Source organism: Abramis brama (assembly GCF_963993115.1).
Source record: "Abramis brama genome assembly, chromosome: 19".
NCBI lineage: Eukaryota > Metazoa > Chordata > Actinopteri > Cypriniformes > Leuciscidae > Abramis > Abramis brama.
The window spans coordinates 4288124-4309649 of NC_139981.1; the positions used below are offsets into that span (position 1 = coordinate 4288124).

Below are 21526 nucleotides of genomic sequence, written 5' to 3' on the forward strand. Positions count from 1 at the left end.
TTAATACTGAGGCTATACATTAGATCCGCGGATCATATTAAACGTCACCCGAATCGGCTGCTTCTAATTAATAATGCACCGCCACCCACCCGCAACATAATTTTCTCTGATTTATAGATATCCGCACCCGATAGCCACCACATTAAAATTATTCTAAGGCCGGTTTCATACAGCATGCCTGTGGCGCGTCGGAAGAGCGTTTGCTGCGCGTGTGCCCATTGTGCTTTCACACCGGCTGCGTTATTGCAGCCTACAATAATCGCAAGTTCTTTATTACTTTATTTTACATACATTTATAAGCAAAACTTTTTGACTGTCAATATAGTTTTAATAACTGTGATTTGTTTAATCCACGTGTTCGTGCTTTTCTGGTCCAGCCTACTGAAAGTTATCAGACATAAAGTTATAACAAAAATCACATATTTTTTATAACGTTTTTGTCTTTTCCTCACTCGGAGTTGCTTTCAGATCCGTAGAAGACTCCTACGTATAAGTTTTAAGATAAATTATGAGCTTTCTGAGAGTATTCTTAGAAGCTTTGAGAATACGAAAAAAATTGCAGTAGCCTATAGGCTACACATTGCATATGGTAGGCATACAGTGTGTAGGTATATCGTTCCTGGTGCAGAATTTCTGCTCGTTACATTAGTAACCTTTTATATTGTCCATGTAAAATGACATAAAATCATTTTTTTAAGTTCTTTAAATCGGATAAATAAGCGAATATACACTTTCAAACATATGCAAACGTAACTAAATGTGTAGGTCAAATAATACATTTATATAATTATTTAAGAAATAATCCAGTCAAAGGGCTGTATGGTCATAATAAACCAAGTACCCCAGAGTGCAGTCTGGACGATGGGGCAGGGCGACACATTTGGGCGGGTCAACACGTGTCGCTCCGCCCACCCCCAATTTAATTGGTTTATAATACCGCAATCTTATTGGTGAAGAGTAGACCAGGGGTCACCAAACTCGGTTCTGGAGGGCTGCTGTCCTGCAGAGTTTTTCGATTTTGTGAATGATTTGGCCTTATTAAAGAAATATTAAATGCTAACTTTAATCGTATTATTATCTGTTTACCATGGTAATTTTAGTTAAGATCTATTGACTATTGTTTTATTGTACTTAAGACACGCGTCATTCTTAAGACACGCGTCATTAGCGCGTCATTCACTTGGCTTATTCATATTTCTATCAGGATCCGTGGATCAGCACAAACTCGGGATGATTTTACGCAAATTGATGATAATTCACTGTAAGAATGTAAGCTGCTGATTATAAATTCTAAAGCACGACCGTTTTTTGTTGTCATTTTTTAACGAGATTTGTTGTCCAATTATTTGGTACAAAGTGCAAATACAATGTTTAATGGCGAACTCATGTTTCCTTGTTGTTTACCTGTTAATAAAATATGAGGGCCTATATATTGGTTTTGGTTCTGTAAAGCCCTGTTTTTTAAAGATTCATGTTTTCTAATAAGTGTCAACCGGTTAACATAGGCCCTACAACTGTGACATCATATTAAAAATCCAATTATTTATTTATCCACCCCCGCATTGTGTGTTCATGTTTTAATCTCCGTATGTAATGTATGTAAAAATGGTTTCAAATATTAACACTCACATATAGCTAGCTGCATAACCATAAAAACCACTGCTGTAAATCTGTAAAATTATAATATAATAAAATAATAAAATACCCAGCAGAGAAGTGATATGAACATGTGGGCCTATTGCTTAAATACGCTCTTGAGCACGTGTATACATAATAATATTTGCTAAAGATCGACATAATAACATCTGTTTTAGTAAAAAAAAAAAAATTCTTTATTTATTTTCACATTTTAGCACTGCGCGTTTTTTATTCCCATTGAACGCACAAAACCCAATGGCCATGCAGGGATTGTATTCTATTTGGTAGCCTATTATTGTCTTATTTGTCACGGTGGTTTTGCTTTAAAATAAAATAAATCACACTTTCGGATTTATCTGATGTTTTACTGAAATACAGTGAATTATTAGGCCTACGCCATCTGTGTAAAATCCAGATGTTGTGTTTATTCACAGATCCTAATGGAAAAACGAAGAAGCATGAATGAAGTAAAATTACGGAGCCATGCATAGCATGCGGAAAAATATTGTCTATATCAGACTTTGACATGCCAGTAATTTCATGCAGTCATGCTCATTGCCCACTAAAAGTGGCACTGATATATCGGGTAAATTAATTTAATAGTAGGCTATAACTAGGCTAACTCTCAAACAGTGTATCATTTATCAGCAACATATTTCGTGATATCGTCCAGCCATAAACCTGCTCAATAAAGCTTACAATATGACTTTTTGTAAAACTTTGAAACGAAAACGATGTGAATTGAGCTCTATACGAATACATTTTTACAGTAACTTCATCTAACTTGATTCGTAAGTTCATCAAAACATTATCCAATTGATTGTTACTGAAATCGTCATGGTTATCACTTAATATTTCTGTAGTACGGCCAAACAGCGTCATAGATCATTCATAAACTCGTACCAGACGTCAATAAGATTGCTGTAGGCTATAAACCAATAAAATCGGTTGTGTATAATTGTATATATAACTAATTCAGCTATAAACAATCAATATTTGACCAAACCTTGTCTATAAATACCTGTTTGCGTGAACTTTAACTTTGAAATTTTTTAACTGGTGCCCCGCCTCTTACTTCTCAAACCGCTTACTTTATGCCGTTCTATGGTAGCGTGCTGGGAAAACAGAAAATAACATTGTGCTTTGCGAATTACCCATCGCTTGTTGGTAAATGGCGTGTACCACAGTTTGCTTTGCCATTGCTAGACGTGATTGGCAAACGGTTTGCCAGAATATACCCTGACCGTTGAACGACTTCAGATTTTTAAAGTCGTCATTTACGTAATGAAAGTCGAGTCGACATGGACTAGTCGCTGATGATGTCATTAATTAATAAGCCTGAACCTCGTGCTGAGACTGAATGCGGCCTTGTGCACGTTTATAGCATGACACAGCGCTGCCCACAAGGATATTGCTCCATAACAGCTTATTTTTATTTTTTATTTTGTCTTTGGGTCATTATATTTCTCACGGATTACTGCTTGTTGTAAATCAGATACAGATAAAGTAGCACAGTAAATATGACATTTATATGAATACATTAGAGAGAGAGCGAATTAATGCGTGTGAATTAATTCTACCTGGCAACGTCTCTCTACTAATAGTGAAGCTGTGGGTTTTAGTTACTGAGAAATATATGTTAGAACTTTTCCGTTTCTAAGCTATTTTATAGATAAATCACAGAACAGTGTTGAAGATACATTTCTGCATTACTGAATGTTTCTGTGTGTGCGCGATATGCACGTGATGTGAGCGCTGTCTGTACGTGTGTGTTACAATGCAGCAGGGCGATTAACTTAAGTGTACAATAAGTGTTTCAAACGTGCATTTACCCGATCAATTTGGAGCATCCAGATGGTATGGGCATCAAACATTTCTTGTGGAGCGTTCTCGGATTATGCATTTATTTGTCATTTTATCTGTTTGGAAAAGGAACGGACTTAAAACATTTCTTATCCTTTTGCGCCCTCTATAGGCCCTGATCAGCGACTAGTTGATGTCAAGCTTAAAGGAGAACTCCGGTCAATTTTAACATTGAGCTCATTTTTTGGTAAATTTGGAGTGCTGTCAATACAGAGAACAACGACAAAAATCGGTGTTGCCTACATCATGTTATCCAGCGTAGTCCACAGTAGTCGATTGTCGAGTTCACGCGCATAGGTTTAGTTACCTATGATCACGCGCGTGAACTCGACAATCGATTACTATGGACTTCGACCGAAAACAGGATGTAAATACAGGTATGTGCGCTGGCTGAAATAACATCATTTTTATTCATATCTTTAACATCTACTGCAGTCAGATTCACCGTGTTCACTCTGAAGGAATCACTCACATTGGCTGTGCACTTGTAATGACACATCAAGGATGTTAAGAGGCTAAAAGCAGGTTTAAAACTTGCCCCATTGAAGTCAACAAGGTGCAAATTTTAAAAAGAGGATAACACGGTGTAGGCAACACCGATTTTTGTCGTTGTTCTCTGTATTGACAGCACTCCAAATTTACAAATAAATGAGCTCAATGTTAAAATTGACCGGAGTTCTCCTTTAAAGCGTCCATGGCAGAGCATTAATGTCGACTAGTCTGTACGACCCCTAGTGTAAACAGGGCCTTATAAATGTCAACCTATTCTAACTCAAGCTGCTCAGTCTTTAAGTAATCACGATTTTCCCATAGAAAAATTTCTTACACTCAATGGAAAAACTTCTGATCCATGACACCTCTTACAGTTTTCAAGCTACATGCAACAAAATCAACAGTTCTACAGGCTGTTCTGACTTAGTATGCTTTAGTTCCTTCTAAATGATCAGACTTTTACATATGACATTATCAAAAATCCCCTAAAAAAACAAAATTACATTGACAGAATAGTCAAATCTAGCTTGGAATGTTTTTGATTTGATCCAAGTGTTCAAACTACAAACTTCCTAATATATAACCTTTGGATTTCAAGCTAACCCTCAGGCTCAAACTATTTTAAATTCTCAGGCAAGGCTTTAGCCCTTTCACACAGAGATTCCGGAAAATGCACAGAGATAAAGTGACCCGGGATTTGACCCAGGTTCGTTTGATTTTGGTTCATTCACACTGCCAGTGATTTTCCGGAATCAGAGAGTGCATTCACACACAACTCGTAAAAATCCCGCAAAGACAAGTGACATCGATGTGACTTGTAATCAGACATGGGCAGTATTTCAATTAAATGTATTTTAAATACGTATTTAATTGCTTTTGTGTATTTTGTAATTTGTATTTTGCAGGTGTGGAAAAAATAAAATGTAGTTTGTAACAAAATATTTTGAGGGAGTGTATTTAGAGTATTTCAAATATCACCATATGCTTATATGCAAAAATCACCATATGCTTATCACCATAGTAAACGATTTTGCCATATTTTCGGTCTGATGTTGGCAATGGCAATGTCCAGGTTAGATGCACGAAAATCACGTGACACCCTGTAGACCGGGCTCCCTCCAAGAAGTGAATGAGTTTTGAACACAGGAGAAGAAGTGGCGCTGCTCCTCTTAAAAACGGCATTAAAGGGTTAGTTCACCCAAAAATGAAAATTCTGTCAGTAATTACTCACCCTCATGTTATTCCAACCCCGTAAGACCTTCGTTCATCTTCGGAACACAAATTAAGATATTTTTGATTAAATCTGAGAGCTGGATCACTCCTCCATAGGCTTCTAAGACATGCTGGCCCAAAAAATGTATTAAAGACATCGTTAATATAGTCCAAGTGACTCCAGTGGCTCAATCTTAAGTTTATAAAGCGACGAGAATACTTTTTGTGCTTAAAAAACAACAAAAATAACGACTTTATTCCACTTTTCATTTCCTTCTCTCTGGGCCTCGAGTTTTTTCACGTAGTATAACTGCGCAGCGCGTCTGTGTTGCACGTCACACGTAGGCTCACTATTGGCCGACGCTGGTCATGTGTGTGATGCGTGTGACGTGCAACACAGACGTGCTGCGCTATTACACTACGTGAAATAACTCGAGGCCCAGAGAGAAGGAAATGAATAGTGGAATAAGTCGGGTTTTTTTGCGCACAAAAAGTATTCTCGTTGCTTTATAAACTTAAGATTGAGCCACTGGAGTCACTTGGACTATATTAACGATGTCTTTAAAGGTGAACTAAGTAACTTTTTTATCTTAACCGAACAGCTTCGGAGTCATTGGAATGGTTATATGACTGTTTTCGGGTTGAATGGTGGTCTTCTCGCACCCCTCGAGCGCCTGTGAGACGAAAAACCACCCTTGCAACTTTGGGCCGGCGGGTATCGCGTGATATCAGGTCTCGCGATGTAACAAACTGCTTTAAGGCACTGCACACATATACTATCTAAACATTTATATGCTAGCCTTCTGTGTATTATACATACCTCAGTGGACATGGCTCTTTGAAAACAAATGCACATGACCAGCGGGAGAAGATGGGACGAGCCAACGAATTTTGACGACAGTGTTGTCAAATATCTATTCCGAAGCTGTAGGGGGAGCTCTATAGAGAAACCCGCGAGCAAAAAGCGAGAAAACAGCGAAGAAATCGGCAAAGCTGCATAATGCAGCTTTAATACATTTTCTGGGCCAGCAAGTTATAATGCCTTATGCCTATGGAGGAGTGATCCAGCTCTCAGATTTCATCAAAAATATCTTAATTTGTGTTCCGAAGATGAACAAAGGTCTTACGGGGTTGGAACAACATGAGGGTGAGTAATTACTGTCAGAATTTTCATTTTTGGGTGAACTAACCCTTTAAGATTATTGTGGGAGTATTCTCAAAATACTAATTACTTGTATTTTATTTAAATACATTTTTCACATCAGTATTTTGTATTTTATTTTGTTACATTTCATGAGCCAGTATTTGTAGTTTGTAACAAAATAGTTTTTGATGTATTTGTGCCCACCTCTGCTTGTAATGTCTCAGCAGCGTCTTAAGTTTGCTTATGAGCTGCGAAATCACGCTTGTGCATTTTTTCTCTGATTCGATCATAAACTTGCGCATTACGTACTGTTTCACTAGCTGGCGAACGATCCCGGCTTCAGCGTCATCACTACGACACGGCTTTTGTTCACACAGCGCGCATTCCGGGACTGAACACGGTAATGTTACTAGGTCCCCAACCCGGCATCGATGCCGGCATCAATCCCGGGTCGTGTTTGCGTTCACACAGGAGGCGTTCTGGCAATTTCCCGGCAATTTGCCGGGATCATCGCACTGTTTGAAAGGGGCTTTTGTCAAGCTAACATTCAAAGTTAATATAAGAGCTTAACGGGGTTTGTTGCTACTGGCTACTGATCTCTCAGTAGTTCTCACACAGATGTCCAGTAAAGCTGTGACTCAAGAGTTTTCAATTGGAAGTTTTTCAATGTAATGTTACCTCTTAACATCCGGAGGACCTCTTTTTGTGTTTCCTCCACAGTGGTGCACAATTCCCGGATTACCCTCTGGGAGATTCCCTGCAGAGCTGCAAAGTCTGATACGCTGTAGACATGCTGATCATACGGCTCGTTCGCAATCTGTCTCAGTAACATCTCATTTGCATCTTTGATACCTATGGCGTATATTTCGATTCCCCTTTGCCTTAGCTTCTGAGCATGTGACTCAACCTCATCTTGAGAATCACCATCTGTGATAACAATGGCAATCTGAGGAACATTCTGCTGTGCTCGACTTCCGGCCTCTACAGCAAAGTGTTGGTTCAGCATGAACTCCAAACCCTGGCCAGTAAACATCCCACCGGTTTTATAATTCAGATTTTGGATGTGGTTGAGAATTTCCTCTTTGTTCTGGTAAGTGTTAAGCAAAAACTCAGTACGCGGCGTGTCACTGTACTGAACCAGACCGATCCTGATCCTATCAGGAGCAACTTCAAAGTTATCTACGAGTGAGGAGAGGAATTCACGGATTTGTTGGAAGTTGTCCAGCCCAATACTGGTAGAGCCATCCACCAGGAATACAATGTCAGCCACTGTCTCCCGTTTACAGACTGAGAGAAAGAAAACAGACTTTTTATTTGAGCAACAATCAGACAAAACTGAACATAATCATCTCGTATGATCTAGTCAATTCTGCCCCTACCAAGTTCTTGGCCATTGCTGACGAGAAAACATAATGACAGAACAAGGAATCCAAGTAATCCCCAATCCTTCTCCATGCTTGAGTTCCTCATTCCCTGAAAAAAGAAACCAATGAGGTTAAGTTTCTGCAACACTCACATCACCAAACAGAATTGTAAATATAATATGATGTTAGCTTTAAGAAAGAATGAACAGATATATTAAGGTAGTAGGGATTTCATTATATAAATCAAAGGACACAGAAATCTTTCCACTTTCCCACTGATCTTGTGAATTAAAAATAACACAGAGAATGTTTGTAAAGACTGTCAGGTTGAGATATGAGATCTACAGTTTTGTGTGCGTTACTGGGACTACGCCCACTTATACTTATATCCTTACCACACAAGGGCCTTGTACCAAACGGTGCCCTTTATGTTTACTTGATGTTCACTTTATGTTTACTATGTAAACCATGGCCATCACAGGTCAGCAAAACTGCAACAAGTCCGATCAAACTTTATCAAATGCGCGCCGATGCAGCAGCATTTGCAGAAATTACACTGACTGCACACAAGTGTAACAACTAACACAGCCTAGAAGGCCAAAACTCCATGTCTATAAATTGATTTAACACATCTTCCAGACACAAATACCAAATGTCAAATGTATGATGGATGATCTAAAACCCATCCATTGTTGTATAATTTATTATGTGGGCCAGCATTAAGGGGGTTTTCCTCTTAAGAGCTAATGTTTGTGGACTTCCTTTGTCTCTGAACAACTCTTACATTCTTAGAACATCTGAAGAAACATCACTCACTTTCAGGCTCTTACATTATATGTGCAAATTAGTAAACAAAGATGTAAATAAATTTTAAAGTATTACAAAATGCTAAACAATTTATGATTTATTTTATCAGTAATTTTGAATGTTATTTAATCAACATTTTTACTAAATTAGGGCTGCAACAACGAATCGATTAAATTGATTAATTTCATTATCGATTCATTGTGTCGAATACCAAATCTAGTGCATACAAATGCACATCTGTCTGTTATGATTGTGTGACACTTGGCTTTTTATGAGATCTCTCGGCTTGATTTTCTCACAAATGTGTCCAGGCTGTTGAGCAACTTCCTCTTCTAAAACTAGGGGATTAATTTAGGCTAGTCTCCCGGGAGAAGCACTGATTTGAAACTTGCCTTTGCCTACAGCTGAGGAAAATGACTGGTGAACGGGCATGTGTTTCTGTCTTATTTGATCTATAATTAACTTTTTGAGGTTTTCTTTTGCAAAATGTTTATTGCATATCTAGACAGAAATCCACATTAGCACTTAACTCTCTCTAGGATAGGGGAATCTATAAGCTGAAAGCTCTACCATCATATGTTGCTTTTTGTACATTTTTTCTACATCGGACGCATGCAAAATTACTAAATTAGTGATTATGTCTACACTGAACGAATCTATTTCTTTCGTTCTCCATAAATTACCCTCCTTTCAATTAAATGAAATGTTCTCATTAATTTATGGAGAACCGAGGTTACATTAGGTAACCGAGTACGTTTTGTGTGCGTTACTGGGACTACGACCACTTATACTTATATCCTTACAAGGGCCTTGTACCAAACGGCACCCTTTATGTTTCCTTGATGTTCACTTTATGTTTACTATGTAAACCATGACCATCACAGGTCAGCAAAACTGCAACAAGTCTGATCAAACTTTATCAAATGCGCACCGATGCAGCAGCATTTGCAGAAATTACACTGACTGCACACAAGTGTAACAACTAACACAGCCTAGAAGGCCAAAACTCCATGTCTATAAATAGATTTAACACATCTCCCAGACACAAATACCAAATGTCAAATGTATGATGGATGATCTAAAATCCATCCATTGTTGTATAATTTATTATGTGGGCCAGCATTAAGGGGGTTTTCCTCTTAAGAGCTAATGTTTGTGGACTTCCTTTGTCTCTGAACAACTCTTACATTCTTAGAACATCTGCCTACAGTTAAGAAAAATATTTACTTGATGAAGTTCCAGCCCATCAGATGTAGAACTGGCAGACATCTCCAGCAGAGCGGCAAAATTACAGGACAGATGGAGCGTTTAGAAACATCACTACAAAAATGTAAATAAATTATAAAGTACTACAAAATGCTAAACAATTTATGATTTATTTTATCAGTAATTTTGAATGTTATTTAATCAACATATTTACTAAATTAGGGCTGCAACAACGAATCGATTAAATCGATTAATTTCATTATCGATTCATTGTGTCGCGCGACTATGGAGCGAATTATGTGTCATAATTAAACAAACAAATCCAGCATTTTGCAAACAAACTCGATCTACTTCGCAAAGGAAAACTCGACTCGCAAACAAACTCGATCTGCTTTGCAAAGGAAAACTCGACTAGCAAACAAACAGAAAGCAATGTGCAAGTACAAAGGTCAGTTTGAGTGAAAATGCAGTGGAGTAATAAATATGTATTGTGTTTTACAAATATAAATAAATGAGCCAAGATAATACTTCACAAATAAATACAAACCATCCTACAAATTGCATGTAACCTTTGAACAAATACCAAATCTAGTGCATACAAATGCACATCTGTCTGTTATGATTGTGTGACACTTGGCTTTTTATGAGATCTCTCGGCTCGATTTTCTCACAAATGTGTCCAGACAGATTTTCTCTCAAATGCAGTTGAGCAACTTCCTCTTCTAAAACTAGGGGATTAATTTAGGCTAGTCTCCCAGGAGAAACACTGATTTGAAACTTGCCTTTGCCTACAGCTGAGGAAAATGACTGGTGAACGGGCATGTGTTTCTGTCTTATTTGATCTATATTAACTTTAATATTAGATTAACTTTTTGAGGTTTTCTTTTGCAAAATGTTTATTGCATATCTAGACAGAAATCCACATTAGTACTTAACTCTCTCTAGGATAGGGGAATCTATAAGCTGAAAGCTCTACCATCATATGTTGCTTTTTGTACATTTTTTTCTACATCGGACGCATGCGAAATGACTAAATTAGTGATTATGTCTACACTGAATGAATCTATTTCTTTCGTTCTCCATAAATTACCCTCCTTTCAATTAAATGAAATGTTCTCATTAATTTATGGAGAACTAAAGAGAGCCCAGATCTCATTCAACCCCTAGCTATTCATGCAAGTGTGTGGGAAAAGCTTCCCGGGGTATCAGAATGGGTGCTGAACATTATAAAGAGAGGCTATTCGCTACAGTTCGCTCGACGCCCCCGCCGTTACGCAGCGCGAATCGAAACTACAGTAGAAAAGGAAGTAGCACATCTACTTCGAGCCAAAATAGCGAAACTGTTGAGCAAAGGGGCCATAGAGCCTTTATCTCAAGCTCAGAGCGAAGGGGGTCTATACAGCAGATATTTTCTGGTACCGAAAAAAGACGGGGGTCTCAGACCCATTCTAGATCTATGACAGCTGAACAGAGTGCTTTCGAAACGCCGGTTCAGAATGCTCACAACCAGGAAAATCCTCACGCAAATTCGCCAAGGGGACTGGTTTATGTCAATAGATCTGAAGGACGCGTATTTCCAAATACAAATAGCGTCATGTCACAGGCGATTTTTGAGATTCGCCTTCGAGGGCCAGGCATATCAATACAGTCCTGCCTTTCGGCCTGTCCCTAGCACCCCGTACATTCACAATGTGCATGGACACGGCGCTTGCACCCCTGAAACTTCGGGGCATGCGAGTTTTGAACTATTTGGACGATTGGCTGATTCTAGCTCGATCACACTCGGAGCTCATAGAACACAGGACCATATTACTCGAACATCTCGAGAATCTAGGTCTCAAAGTCAATTGGGCGAAGAGTTCACTGTCCCCCAGTCAGAGAATATCTTTTCTGGGCACAGAACTGGACTCGCTGTCTATGACAGCACAACTATCGCCACAGCGCAGAATGAATATTCAGCGCACAACGAAATCCTTCCGCTACGGCACTACAGTCCCGCTCAGAGAGTTTCAGAAAATGCTAGGTCTCATGGCCTCAGCATCATCAGTACTCCAGTTGGGTCTGCTTCGCATGCGCCCACTGCAGTTCTGGCTAAAAGCGCGAGTACCGCGTCGTGTTCATCAGTCAGACTGTGTGGAACACTATTGATATAATATGCTCAATAGGACGCTACTTATTACGGGAATGATGCTGCTCTAGCCCCTCCTTCCCGGACTCTCTGCGAGTCCCTGATGATTTTGCACTGTATGAGCCCCGGGCACCTGCCCTTGGGATTTTGGTGTTGGATCTCAGCACGCACGGCGTTTTGCATTGTGTTCCCCTAGCGTAAGATATTACGCAGTACGAGAGACCTCTCGTAAGAGAACGTACTCGGTTACTAACGTAACCTCGGTTCTCTCTAGAAGAGGGAACGAGTACTGCGTATCTCTGCTGTGCCTGCAACGCGCTCTGGTTCGCTTCGGCGATGAAAAAACAGATTATACAGCCTGTCGAGCTATATTTATAGGCCCTAGCCACGCCGTTTCGGCGGGACGTGACGCAGTGGGCGAGGAGCGCCCTCATTGGATCTGACGTCATGAGGGCCTCTCTCGATAGGCTGCTGCAGTTGCCGCAGAGCAGCCAATAGGCGCGCAATCCGTCCTGGCTATGTCTGCATGCTGCCGCAACGCGTTTTACATTAATACAATATTAAGGATAATTTTTTGGCTTCAATATCTCGCGGAAAAGAGATTTTCCCCTAGCGTAAGATATTACGCAGTACTCGTTCCCTCTTCTAGAGAGAACCGAGGTTACGTTAGTAACCAAGTACGTTTTCGTGTTGTGTTTTTTGTGTTTACATTGTGTTTTTCCGTGGTTGCTACGTAACGTTATCTTACCAGCTTTACTCGCTCTGTTTTTCGGTTGTGGATGTTTTTAATTTTTAAAAAGAATTTTCTATTGTTCTTAATGTAGTAACTATGTTTTGACCATGATATTTGTAGTGTAAGCTTGGTAATATAAATGTAAACTCACTCTCTCGCTCTCTCTAAATATATATACACACACAGAGAGACATAATATATAACATATATATATATATATATATATATATATATATATATATATATATACATACAGACCCTTTCCAAAAAATTAGAATATCATGGAAAAGTTTATTTATTTCCATATTTCCATTCAAAACGTTAAACTTCCATAGATTATAGATTCAGGGCCCACAACTTAAACGATTTCAAGTATTTAGTTGTTTATTTGTACATAATTTGGGCTTCCAGCTCATAAAAACCCACAAAAACAGGATTTCAAAAAATTAGAATATTACATGAAATCACACAGTAATTACACAGTGATATCATGGTCATTGAACCAGGTTTTGGTTATTTTGGCGGTGCAAATCCTGCTGGAAAATGAAGTCAGCATCTCCATAAAGCTTGTCTGCTGAAGGAAGCATGAAGTGCTCTGAAAATGTCCTGGTAGACGGCTGTGTTGGGTGGACAGCACAGTGGACCAACACCAGCCGATGACATGGCTCCCCAAACCAACACAGACTGTGGAAACTTCACACTGGACTTCAAGCATCTTGGATTGTGTGCCTCTCCATTCTTCCTCCAGACTCTGGGACCTTGGATTCCAAATGAGATGCAAAATTTGCTCTCATCAGAAAAGAGGACTTTGGTCCACTGTGCTTTATTAAATCCAGAGTCAACGCAGCCGTTTACCAGGACATTTTCAGCGCACTTCATGCTTCCTTCATTTTCCAGCAGGATTTGCACCTGCCCCATCCTTGTGTTCTCAGTGTTCTGGCCATGTTCTGGCCTTGTTCCATTAACAATGCGTTTGCCGTTGGCATTATACTAAATGTCCCTGTGGACTATGAATTAATTTCCCCTTCATGAATTGATACCTGCCACAATCAGGGTAAGTACTCGCTTTTGTCAACTTGTAAATATTACTAACATATGATGAAATGCATGTTCTTGCATGTTTTGTTCACATCCCTCCTGGGCATATGTAATTTTATTTTATTTTTATAAGACAAGCATGTGAAGTAAGATTAGGGTGTTTTTGTCTTTAAACCTAATATGCCTAATTATATATATTTATATATATATGTTTATCATACAGGACCTTCTGCTTCCCTCTCCAAATCACCTGCTGAAAAGAAACCGCGAGTGACACCAGTTCATGGTAAATGCATTGTAATTCTGGCCATCAATTCAAATGTTTGTCTCATGTACTATGGTATTGATCTTTGTTTTTTTATATTTTCTTTTTTTAGCACCACCCTTGTGCCCCACAATACCTGTGCCCATTCCTGAAGAGTTGATGTTTCTTGTGAAGAAAGATCCATCGGGTTCGACTCAAGGTGAGAGAACGGAATGTGTTAAAGATGGGTTAAGGGTGTACTGCACATAGACTTGACAAATGTAGAATTTTCAATGAAGCTGAGTTAATACTAATACTGGGTTAATATATTTTCTCTTCAGAGTCCACTTCCCACATAGCTGAAGCATCACACAGTAAGATGATTGCTCTACTCTGCTGCTGCAAAATACTACAATTTTCCAAGCATTTTTCTTGTTCAATTGCTTGCTCTTCATTTAATGAACGAGTTTTTAATGTAGCTTAACAAATGTCTGCATTATGAATGTGGTTGTTCTGAGTTTTTGATTGCTTCTTTTTTATTATCTTAATTTAAAAGAAAGACCTTTATTATTATATTATTTGTCTATGTATTTGTAGAGCCATGGTCCTCTGCTCCTGATGCTTTGTCAAAGCCAAATCCAGCTCCTTCACAACTGACAACAAAAAGTAAGCATCTAGATGATTCTTCAAACATCTGCCTGATTGATAGAAGAAAGTATGTAGCTATTCTTCTGCCTTCATTTTAATCATAACCAGGTGCACCAGTCCATCCCAGAAATCCTCCTCCACAACTTAGCTATGACCATGATGTCCGCCAGTGGAAGTGTTCCCAACAGCAGAGGATCTGGATGAAGACAGAGCTGGAATCCATGGGTCTATGGCCTGGCTCGGTTCCTGTGAGCAACCCCATGAAGACTGTGTCATTGTGGCATTTACCTCCTCAGCCAGAGCTGATGGACACCATCACTGATCTGCCATCTCCAAAATATTTTCAGCTTCATCCCTTTTTCCATTTGGAAGCCTGAAAATGATACCCTGATGGCTCGGCTGAGGAACAACTATGCTCTGCCATGCAATGATGAGTGTAAACAGCCACAGGTGACATCTGCAGGAGTTGGTAGACCTTGTGTGATTACAGGCATCATGGGTCAATACTACCTATTCTCGTCACGTCTGTGCTGCAAAGTCTGCAAAAAGAGATGGTTTGCAGACAACCCGCAGTGGCTGGAAAAGCTCCCCAAAAGATTTACAAACTTGTTGCCAGCAGTTCTTACTTATAAGAAGGCTATTTGTAAATCTTTATTGGATGAACTGCGGCGTACAGGAAAATCACCCACAGACATGGCCAATCAGGTAATGGAAATGATGCACCTAAAATATGAACGTGCACACTTGGCCTACCTCCTCAGTTGCCAGAATATCCTAGATGCTGAGGCTGGAAGGTATGGACAAAAAAAGCATCAACCATTTGGACGATTGGCTGATTCTAGCTCGATCACACCAACCTGGATGATCTTATCATGGGTGATGGTACAGTCAGAAACAGACAAATCACTGGAGCCCATGTACAGGGGGCTCGCAAACCGCTACAGGATGGCAGAAGTGGAGAAAGCACAGTACCATTGGGTAGACAGGTAGGCCATGGGGCATTGTGAAAATGATTATAAGAATATTACAGGATTGATAATTCCATACCTTGCCTAAGATATATCACATGGAAAAATGTGCACATTTGATAATCACATTATCCTGACTGATGAACAGATCCATTGACTGATTGCTACAGCAGCATTAACATTAATTCTGTTGTTTTTTTCAGAGATTGTTGTGCACCGTTCAGAGTGCCAGACCCTCACAAAACAGAGCACCTGAACTGGGAAGCATGGCAGACTACGGATGCCATTATTGCTGAAGCCACTTCCGGAAACTTACAGAACACCTGTGCCTCCAGATCTCACTTCCATTGTATGAGGCTCCTCCTCCGTGAGTGTGTTTCAGAGCATCACACCCTTTACAGCTCCTTCTCCCAGTTCTTGTCTGCTGCTGTCAGTCTGGTGGATCAGGAAGACCTGCAGAAGCTCAAGGATGCATACATATTTTGTGGGATTCAGCCTGCCAACCCCACAAAGCAGCACATTCACTGCAGCACTGCAGAACAAAAATCCCACAGCCTGGAGAACTCCTGAGGAGGGTTGAGGATGTTATACACCATTTTCATTTGGCAGCAGATCCAAATGGTGTTCCCCTGTACAAACCCTCTATGCTTAACACATGGTGCATTCAGCGCGTTCACATTCTGAGGGGCTGTTTAAGTGATCCAGAGGTTGCAGGTTAAATCCTATACAGGCATGGTGGAACACTGCAACTTAACCACGTCCAGGGCGAGGGGGCCAAAGTTCCAATATGGATCCCCATAAGAGGAACATCTCAGCAGGAGGGGTACCACTTCCACCAGGCTCAGTGGGTCACTGGCACACGTGTCTCCTCACGTTTTAAGCCCAGGGGATGACAGGAGTGGCACGCTGGAATTTTCAGCGTCTGGTGGATCTGAAACAGTCAAGTATTCGGCTTCCAGGAGCCTTTGATCCCTCTCTGATTGCTGATCTGAATACCGTCTCAGAAAGGCTGTTAGGTATGTCGAAGTATCCTGCCCTTCGGGTATCTAACGTAAAAACTGGAGAAAGATTTGGGCTGGAGTATGTTGAACCTGGATGCCGCCCTGTTGTTCTGGACTGGGAAAAGCACAAGACCAAGACCACTCAACCTGTAAATCTAGCTGAGCAGATTGATCCACCCACTGCCCAGTCTCAATACCCTTCTGCTGCTCTTGATGTGACTCCTAGTCCTCATCTAGAGTCAGGTAAACATTTACAGATGCAGGAACTCAAAAGATACTGATAGCAGACTTTTTACCCATAAATTAACAAAATGTTTTACTTTGTGTTGTTGTTGTTACAGTAACCACCATCGCCCAGCCTGTGCCCCTGCTGTCCTCATCTTTTGCTGGCCACGCTGAGCCTCGTTCAGAGACAGGTGAGCAATTTGATAAACACACAAAGTCATTCCATAAACACCTTTTATTTTTCCTTTATTCAAAAAGTAATTACAAATATTTACTTCCTGTTATAGTAACCACCAGCGCCCAGCCTGTGCCCCTGCTGTCCTCATCTTTTGCTGGCCGCGCTGAGCCTCGTTCAGAGACAGGTGAACATTCATAGATAATCATGCCAAAAATACTGCTAGTATTTATTATCTAGGTCAAAGACTGATTATATATTATTGTGATTGATGTAGGAACCACATCCACACCACCTCTGCCCATGATGGCCTCACCAACTAGCACCCGCACTGGACCTGTGAAGACTGGTGGTAGGGTGTTTGTGTTGGATCACGAAAGGTGGACAGCCTCAATGAAGAAGGCCATTGACACCTTACTGAAGAAACACCATGGCAAGAAGGACATGATTAAGCTTGTGGATCAGGATCTCGCAGCAATGGTTCATAACTCCTGTACTGATCCCAACAGCATGCTCCATTCAACCACAGAACTGCACATTACACAGTATGTCAAGCACTTAGCTAAACTCTTAAACACCAGTTCTTCAGAACACAGAACACAAGTCCAGAAAAACTTCTTGAGAGACAGCAACTCTGGTATTCACTGACAGAGGGTAGTGACACTACCAGTGTTCCGGTTATGACAGTGACCCCAGCAGTAGTTGTACACCCACCTGCACCTTCTCTGACCACACCACTGACTCACGAGGCCATTGAGAAAATTGCAACACTATCTCACGACCAATTCGTACGAATTCGTACGAATTCGTACGAATGATAAAAAGATGGCTAATTTGTACAAATTCGTACGACCTCACTCGTACGAATTTGTACGATTTGTCTAAACCCACGTGATGGGTAGGTTTAGGGGCGGGGTCAGGGGTAGGTCATTCGTATGAATTCATACGAATTGGGCAATTCGTAAAATATGTACGATTTTGCAAAAATCGTACTAATTCGTACGAATGAGGTCGTATGAATTCGTACGAATTAGCCACCTCGTAGAATTTGTACGTTTTCCCGTGAGATCGGGAGGAAATAATGGTGAGACAGCAGCAACAACAACAGCAGCAGCAGCAGCAGCAACATACATAAAAGAAGAAGCAAACAAAGACTTGTCTTGCCTGAGGACAGCCCAAATCTCGGTACGAGAACGATGGCTCCTCCATCCACTTCTTCTATCAGCAAGGTTCAGTTAGGTACTTCTATTGTTCCACAAAAGTTTTTAAAACCTACAGTGGAGAAGGACTAACAAACCTAGGAATGCCATTCCAAGATTTTATGGAGACCGAGTTCTTTCAAAGGGAACTGGAAGCCACAAAAAAACGGGTTGAGGAGAAAGGGAAGCCAAACCGGAAGAGATCTGACACTCAACACACTGGTCGCCTGTGCAGATTCTGCAAAATGGAACTGAAGCAGGGCCTAAATAGTCCACATATACATACAGGCTTTCCTGGGGTACCAGGGAAATATATTTACTGTCCTTCAAAAGTATTTTCTATTTACAAAGGTCAGGGTATGGACAAAGAGATGACCTGGAAAGAATTTCAAGACTCTGCTTTTTATGAGGTGGAAAAGCAAAGATGGGTGGCAGAGAAGGGAAAATGAAAGGGGAAAAAATTATCTTGTTTCTGTAAATGTCTGCTAATCTTATTCTCGCTGTCCATGGTGCTGATTTAATGCTGTAGCTACTTTGGCCAATAAGCAAAGAAAAAATATAAAATCAATTGACTAATGATTGAATGATTTTGTATGATAGATATAAACTATGCTATGGGGTGTGTTTTTGTGTTTATGTTGGCTCAGAGTTGCATAAAAACATATCTCAGGATTGCAATGAGTGGGATTCAAACCCAAGTCTAGACGAGCATACAGTACCAATAATAATGAGAAAAAATCTGATTGGCTGTAGTGGTAATTCAGCAACTGGGACAGCGCCAACAAAGCTTCAATTTCATTGGCTGTTGCTGAGTTCCAACTATACATGACCTGCGTATGTATTCACACGAAAATTCTCGAGCTGACTTGATGTAAAGTCATTCGTTGCACAGTTGATTTTTTCCCTCTGAAATAAATAGCAAAAAGTCATAGCTGAGACTATATGTGCATGAGTATGCTGTATTATTCTACTTGATAAAAACGTATTGCAGCGATTAAATTCAACCAACAATTAAATTCTTACCACTGAATTAGCAGACTGTGATTTGAATCAGATAGACAGAAGATGAAAACACTTTCTTGTCTGTCCCAAGTAGCCTACCACTACAAGGAGAATATTTTTTCCATAATTTGCAGCACTGAATTTTTCATTCTTTACTCTAAATGACTCAGAGAAACTTCACTATATGCTCGGAAAGGCTGAGCTGCAAAATACCTTATACACCATACCAGGTGGTCAATCCATTGTATTTGTTTTTATTGTTTTTTATTTTATTTTATTGTATATTTATTTTATATACATTGTATTTATAATTAATATTAGGATAGACTAGAGATATTATCTTCTGTTATCATTATTATTATTATTATTGCTATTATTATTAACTATTATCCGACTGCGCGAGACTTGTCTTTTGTGTGCATGCGCTTGTCAAATAATGTCAAACATTTTGTTAAAGATTAACATCTTTGACAAAAACCCCAAAACCATGTTTGTGAGTGTGTGCGTCTGTGTAGTGTAGAGAACAAGTTCTGATGTTCAAACAAATCATGTTAAGTTTTTTGATTGGTATTTTTCTTTATTTTGTATGAATTATTTATTGTTCTCCCTTTAAACAAATCTTTTTGTGCACTTTATTTTAAAAAAGCCTATATATTTGGCAGATGTAAAGTATGTGTATGTTTTTTGTATTTTACTTTAACAGCCCAGGGATGTTCAAGAAGCAACCTGTTTGTGCACTTTGCACTGTGGATTTGCACTGTCAGTTCTGTTTTTGAATAAAGCGTTGGAAATTAATGTTTTTTTATTATCCGATTCATCGATTAATCGAAAAAATAATCGACAGATTAATCAATTATTACAATAATCGTTAGTTGCAGCCCTATACTAAATATTTTATCAGTTTTGAGAAAATTATTAGTTTTATTAACATGCATGAGTATTTTGTACGAGGACACAAGTACTGTCTTGATCCAATCTTTTGTTAAAATGTTGTATCAAGAGGTCATATATTGATTTTCAAATTCTATTTAACACGCAATTGTTTGAATCTGATTATACAAAATATGTATAATACAATTGTTCAGTAATTTTGTGTATGTGTGTGCATTACAACTAATATTACAACTGATCAAAAACAAAAGTCAAATTATGCTATTAATATATATCTGAATAATTTTTGCTCTAATAATTATATAAGGACCTCGATGCGAAGCAGAGCTTGAACATCTGACAGCTAAATAGCATGACAATCATATTTAAATTATAATTTTAAACAATTATTGGAATTATTCAATTCAATATTACATTTCATATACTTAAATGTCATATATAGACTTAGTATACTGCATAGCATTTCATAAACAGAAGCATCAATATTTGTATGACAACATAAACCTGACCTTGATATGAAGAGTTCAGATGCAAAAGCCTCTAAGTGCCATCTGAAATTTTCTTCTATGATAATTTTTATCAAGCTCGTATATTTAAGTTCAGTAATTTCACTTAAAATTACCTATGAATTGTCATTTCAGTGAAATTACTGAACTTAAATATGCAAGCTTGATAAAAATGATGATTCTAAAAGAAAATTTCAGATGGCTCTTCATATCATCTTTTCTTGAAATAACCAAACATTTGAATTGCTATTCAACAGGCAAGCATCACAATTACACACATCTGAATACATTCAAAAACAGTTCTAATATTTCAAATTCATTTTCATTCCAAGCCACTAACAATAACAGTAGCAGCAAATGTGTTTCCAGTTTTAGCAAGGATTGTGTTGAATAAAAACCAAATAAAATCTATACATAAGATGCAGTTTGAACTTTTATTTATAAAACAAACATGAAAAACCCAGTGATCTTTTCTGTGAAATTTTTCTTTGAAACATTTCAGGCATCTCTACAAGCTAAAATACTCACTCATAGTATCATCATAATGCCTTTGCATGGATTATATTCAGATTACCTCAGTGCAAACCGCTCTGTGCTCTAAATATAATAAAAGAAGAGAGTAAACAGGTGAACTTACACAGAACCCAGGCACCGAAGGGACGAGTCTAAACTGAATGAGAAACTAAAAATCTGAAACTTCTTATAGAAACTTTTCAAGCCACTCCTCAACACCACAATTTCCATTTTAGGAGAAGATGACTTTCAAGACATGCATATGCAGACCCACAATTGCACAATAAGATTCATCATTTGTTTATCTTCACCATCAAAACGCTTGAATGCAAGGTGTTCACATTCAACGTTTGGATAATTGCAGGTGCTTACAGCTTCATGTTTGTTCCTTCCTTTAGCTCATAGTTAATTTAATTGAATTTAATATTTCTATCAGTGCATTTAACAATGCTAAAGGAATAGTTCACCAAAAAGGAAAACACACACACACACATACACAAATCACCATTAAAGTAGTCCAAATGATTGT

At 39.0% G+C, this 21526-nt stretch overlaps 1 protein-coding gene across 1 annotated transcript in view; it reads right to left on the reverse strand.

Annotated features, from left to right (window-relative positions):
• LOC311069463 (collagen alpha-6(VI) chain-like) overlaps positions 1 to 21150 on the reverse strand; it is a 54394-nt gene extending 33244 nt beyond the window's left edge. The window contains exons 1-3 of the mRNA XM_084092642.1: positions 21122 to 21150; positions 7729 to 7822; positions 7028 to 7636 (exon numbers count right to left, since the gene is read on the reverse strand). Coding sequence (XP_083948768.1) covers positions 7028 to 7636; positions 7729 to 7819 — 700 coding nt within the window. The 5' untranslated portion in view covers positions 7820 to 7822; positions 21122 to 21150. The remainder of the gene's footprint in view (positions 1 to 7027; positions 7637 to 7728; positions 7823 to 21121) is intronic.
• Between the last annotated feature and the right edge of the window lie 376 nt (positions 21151 to 21526).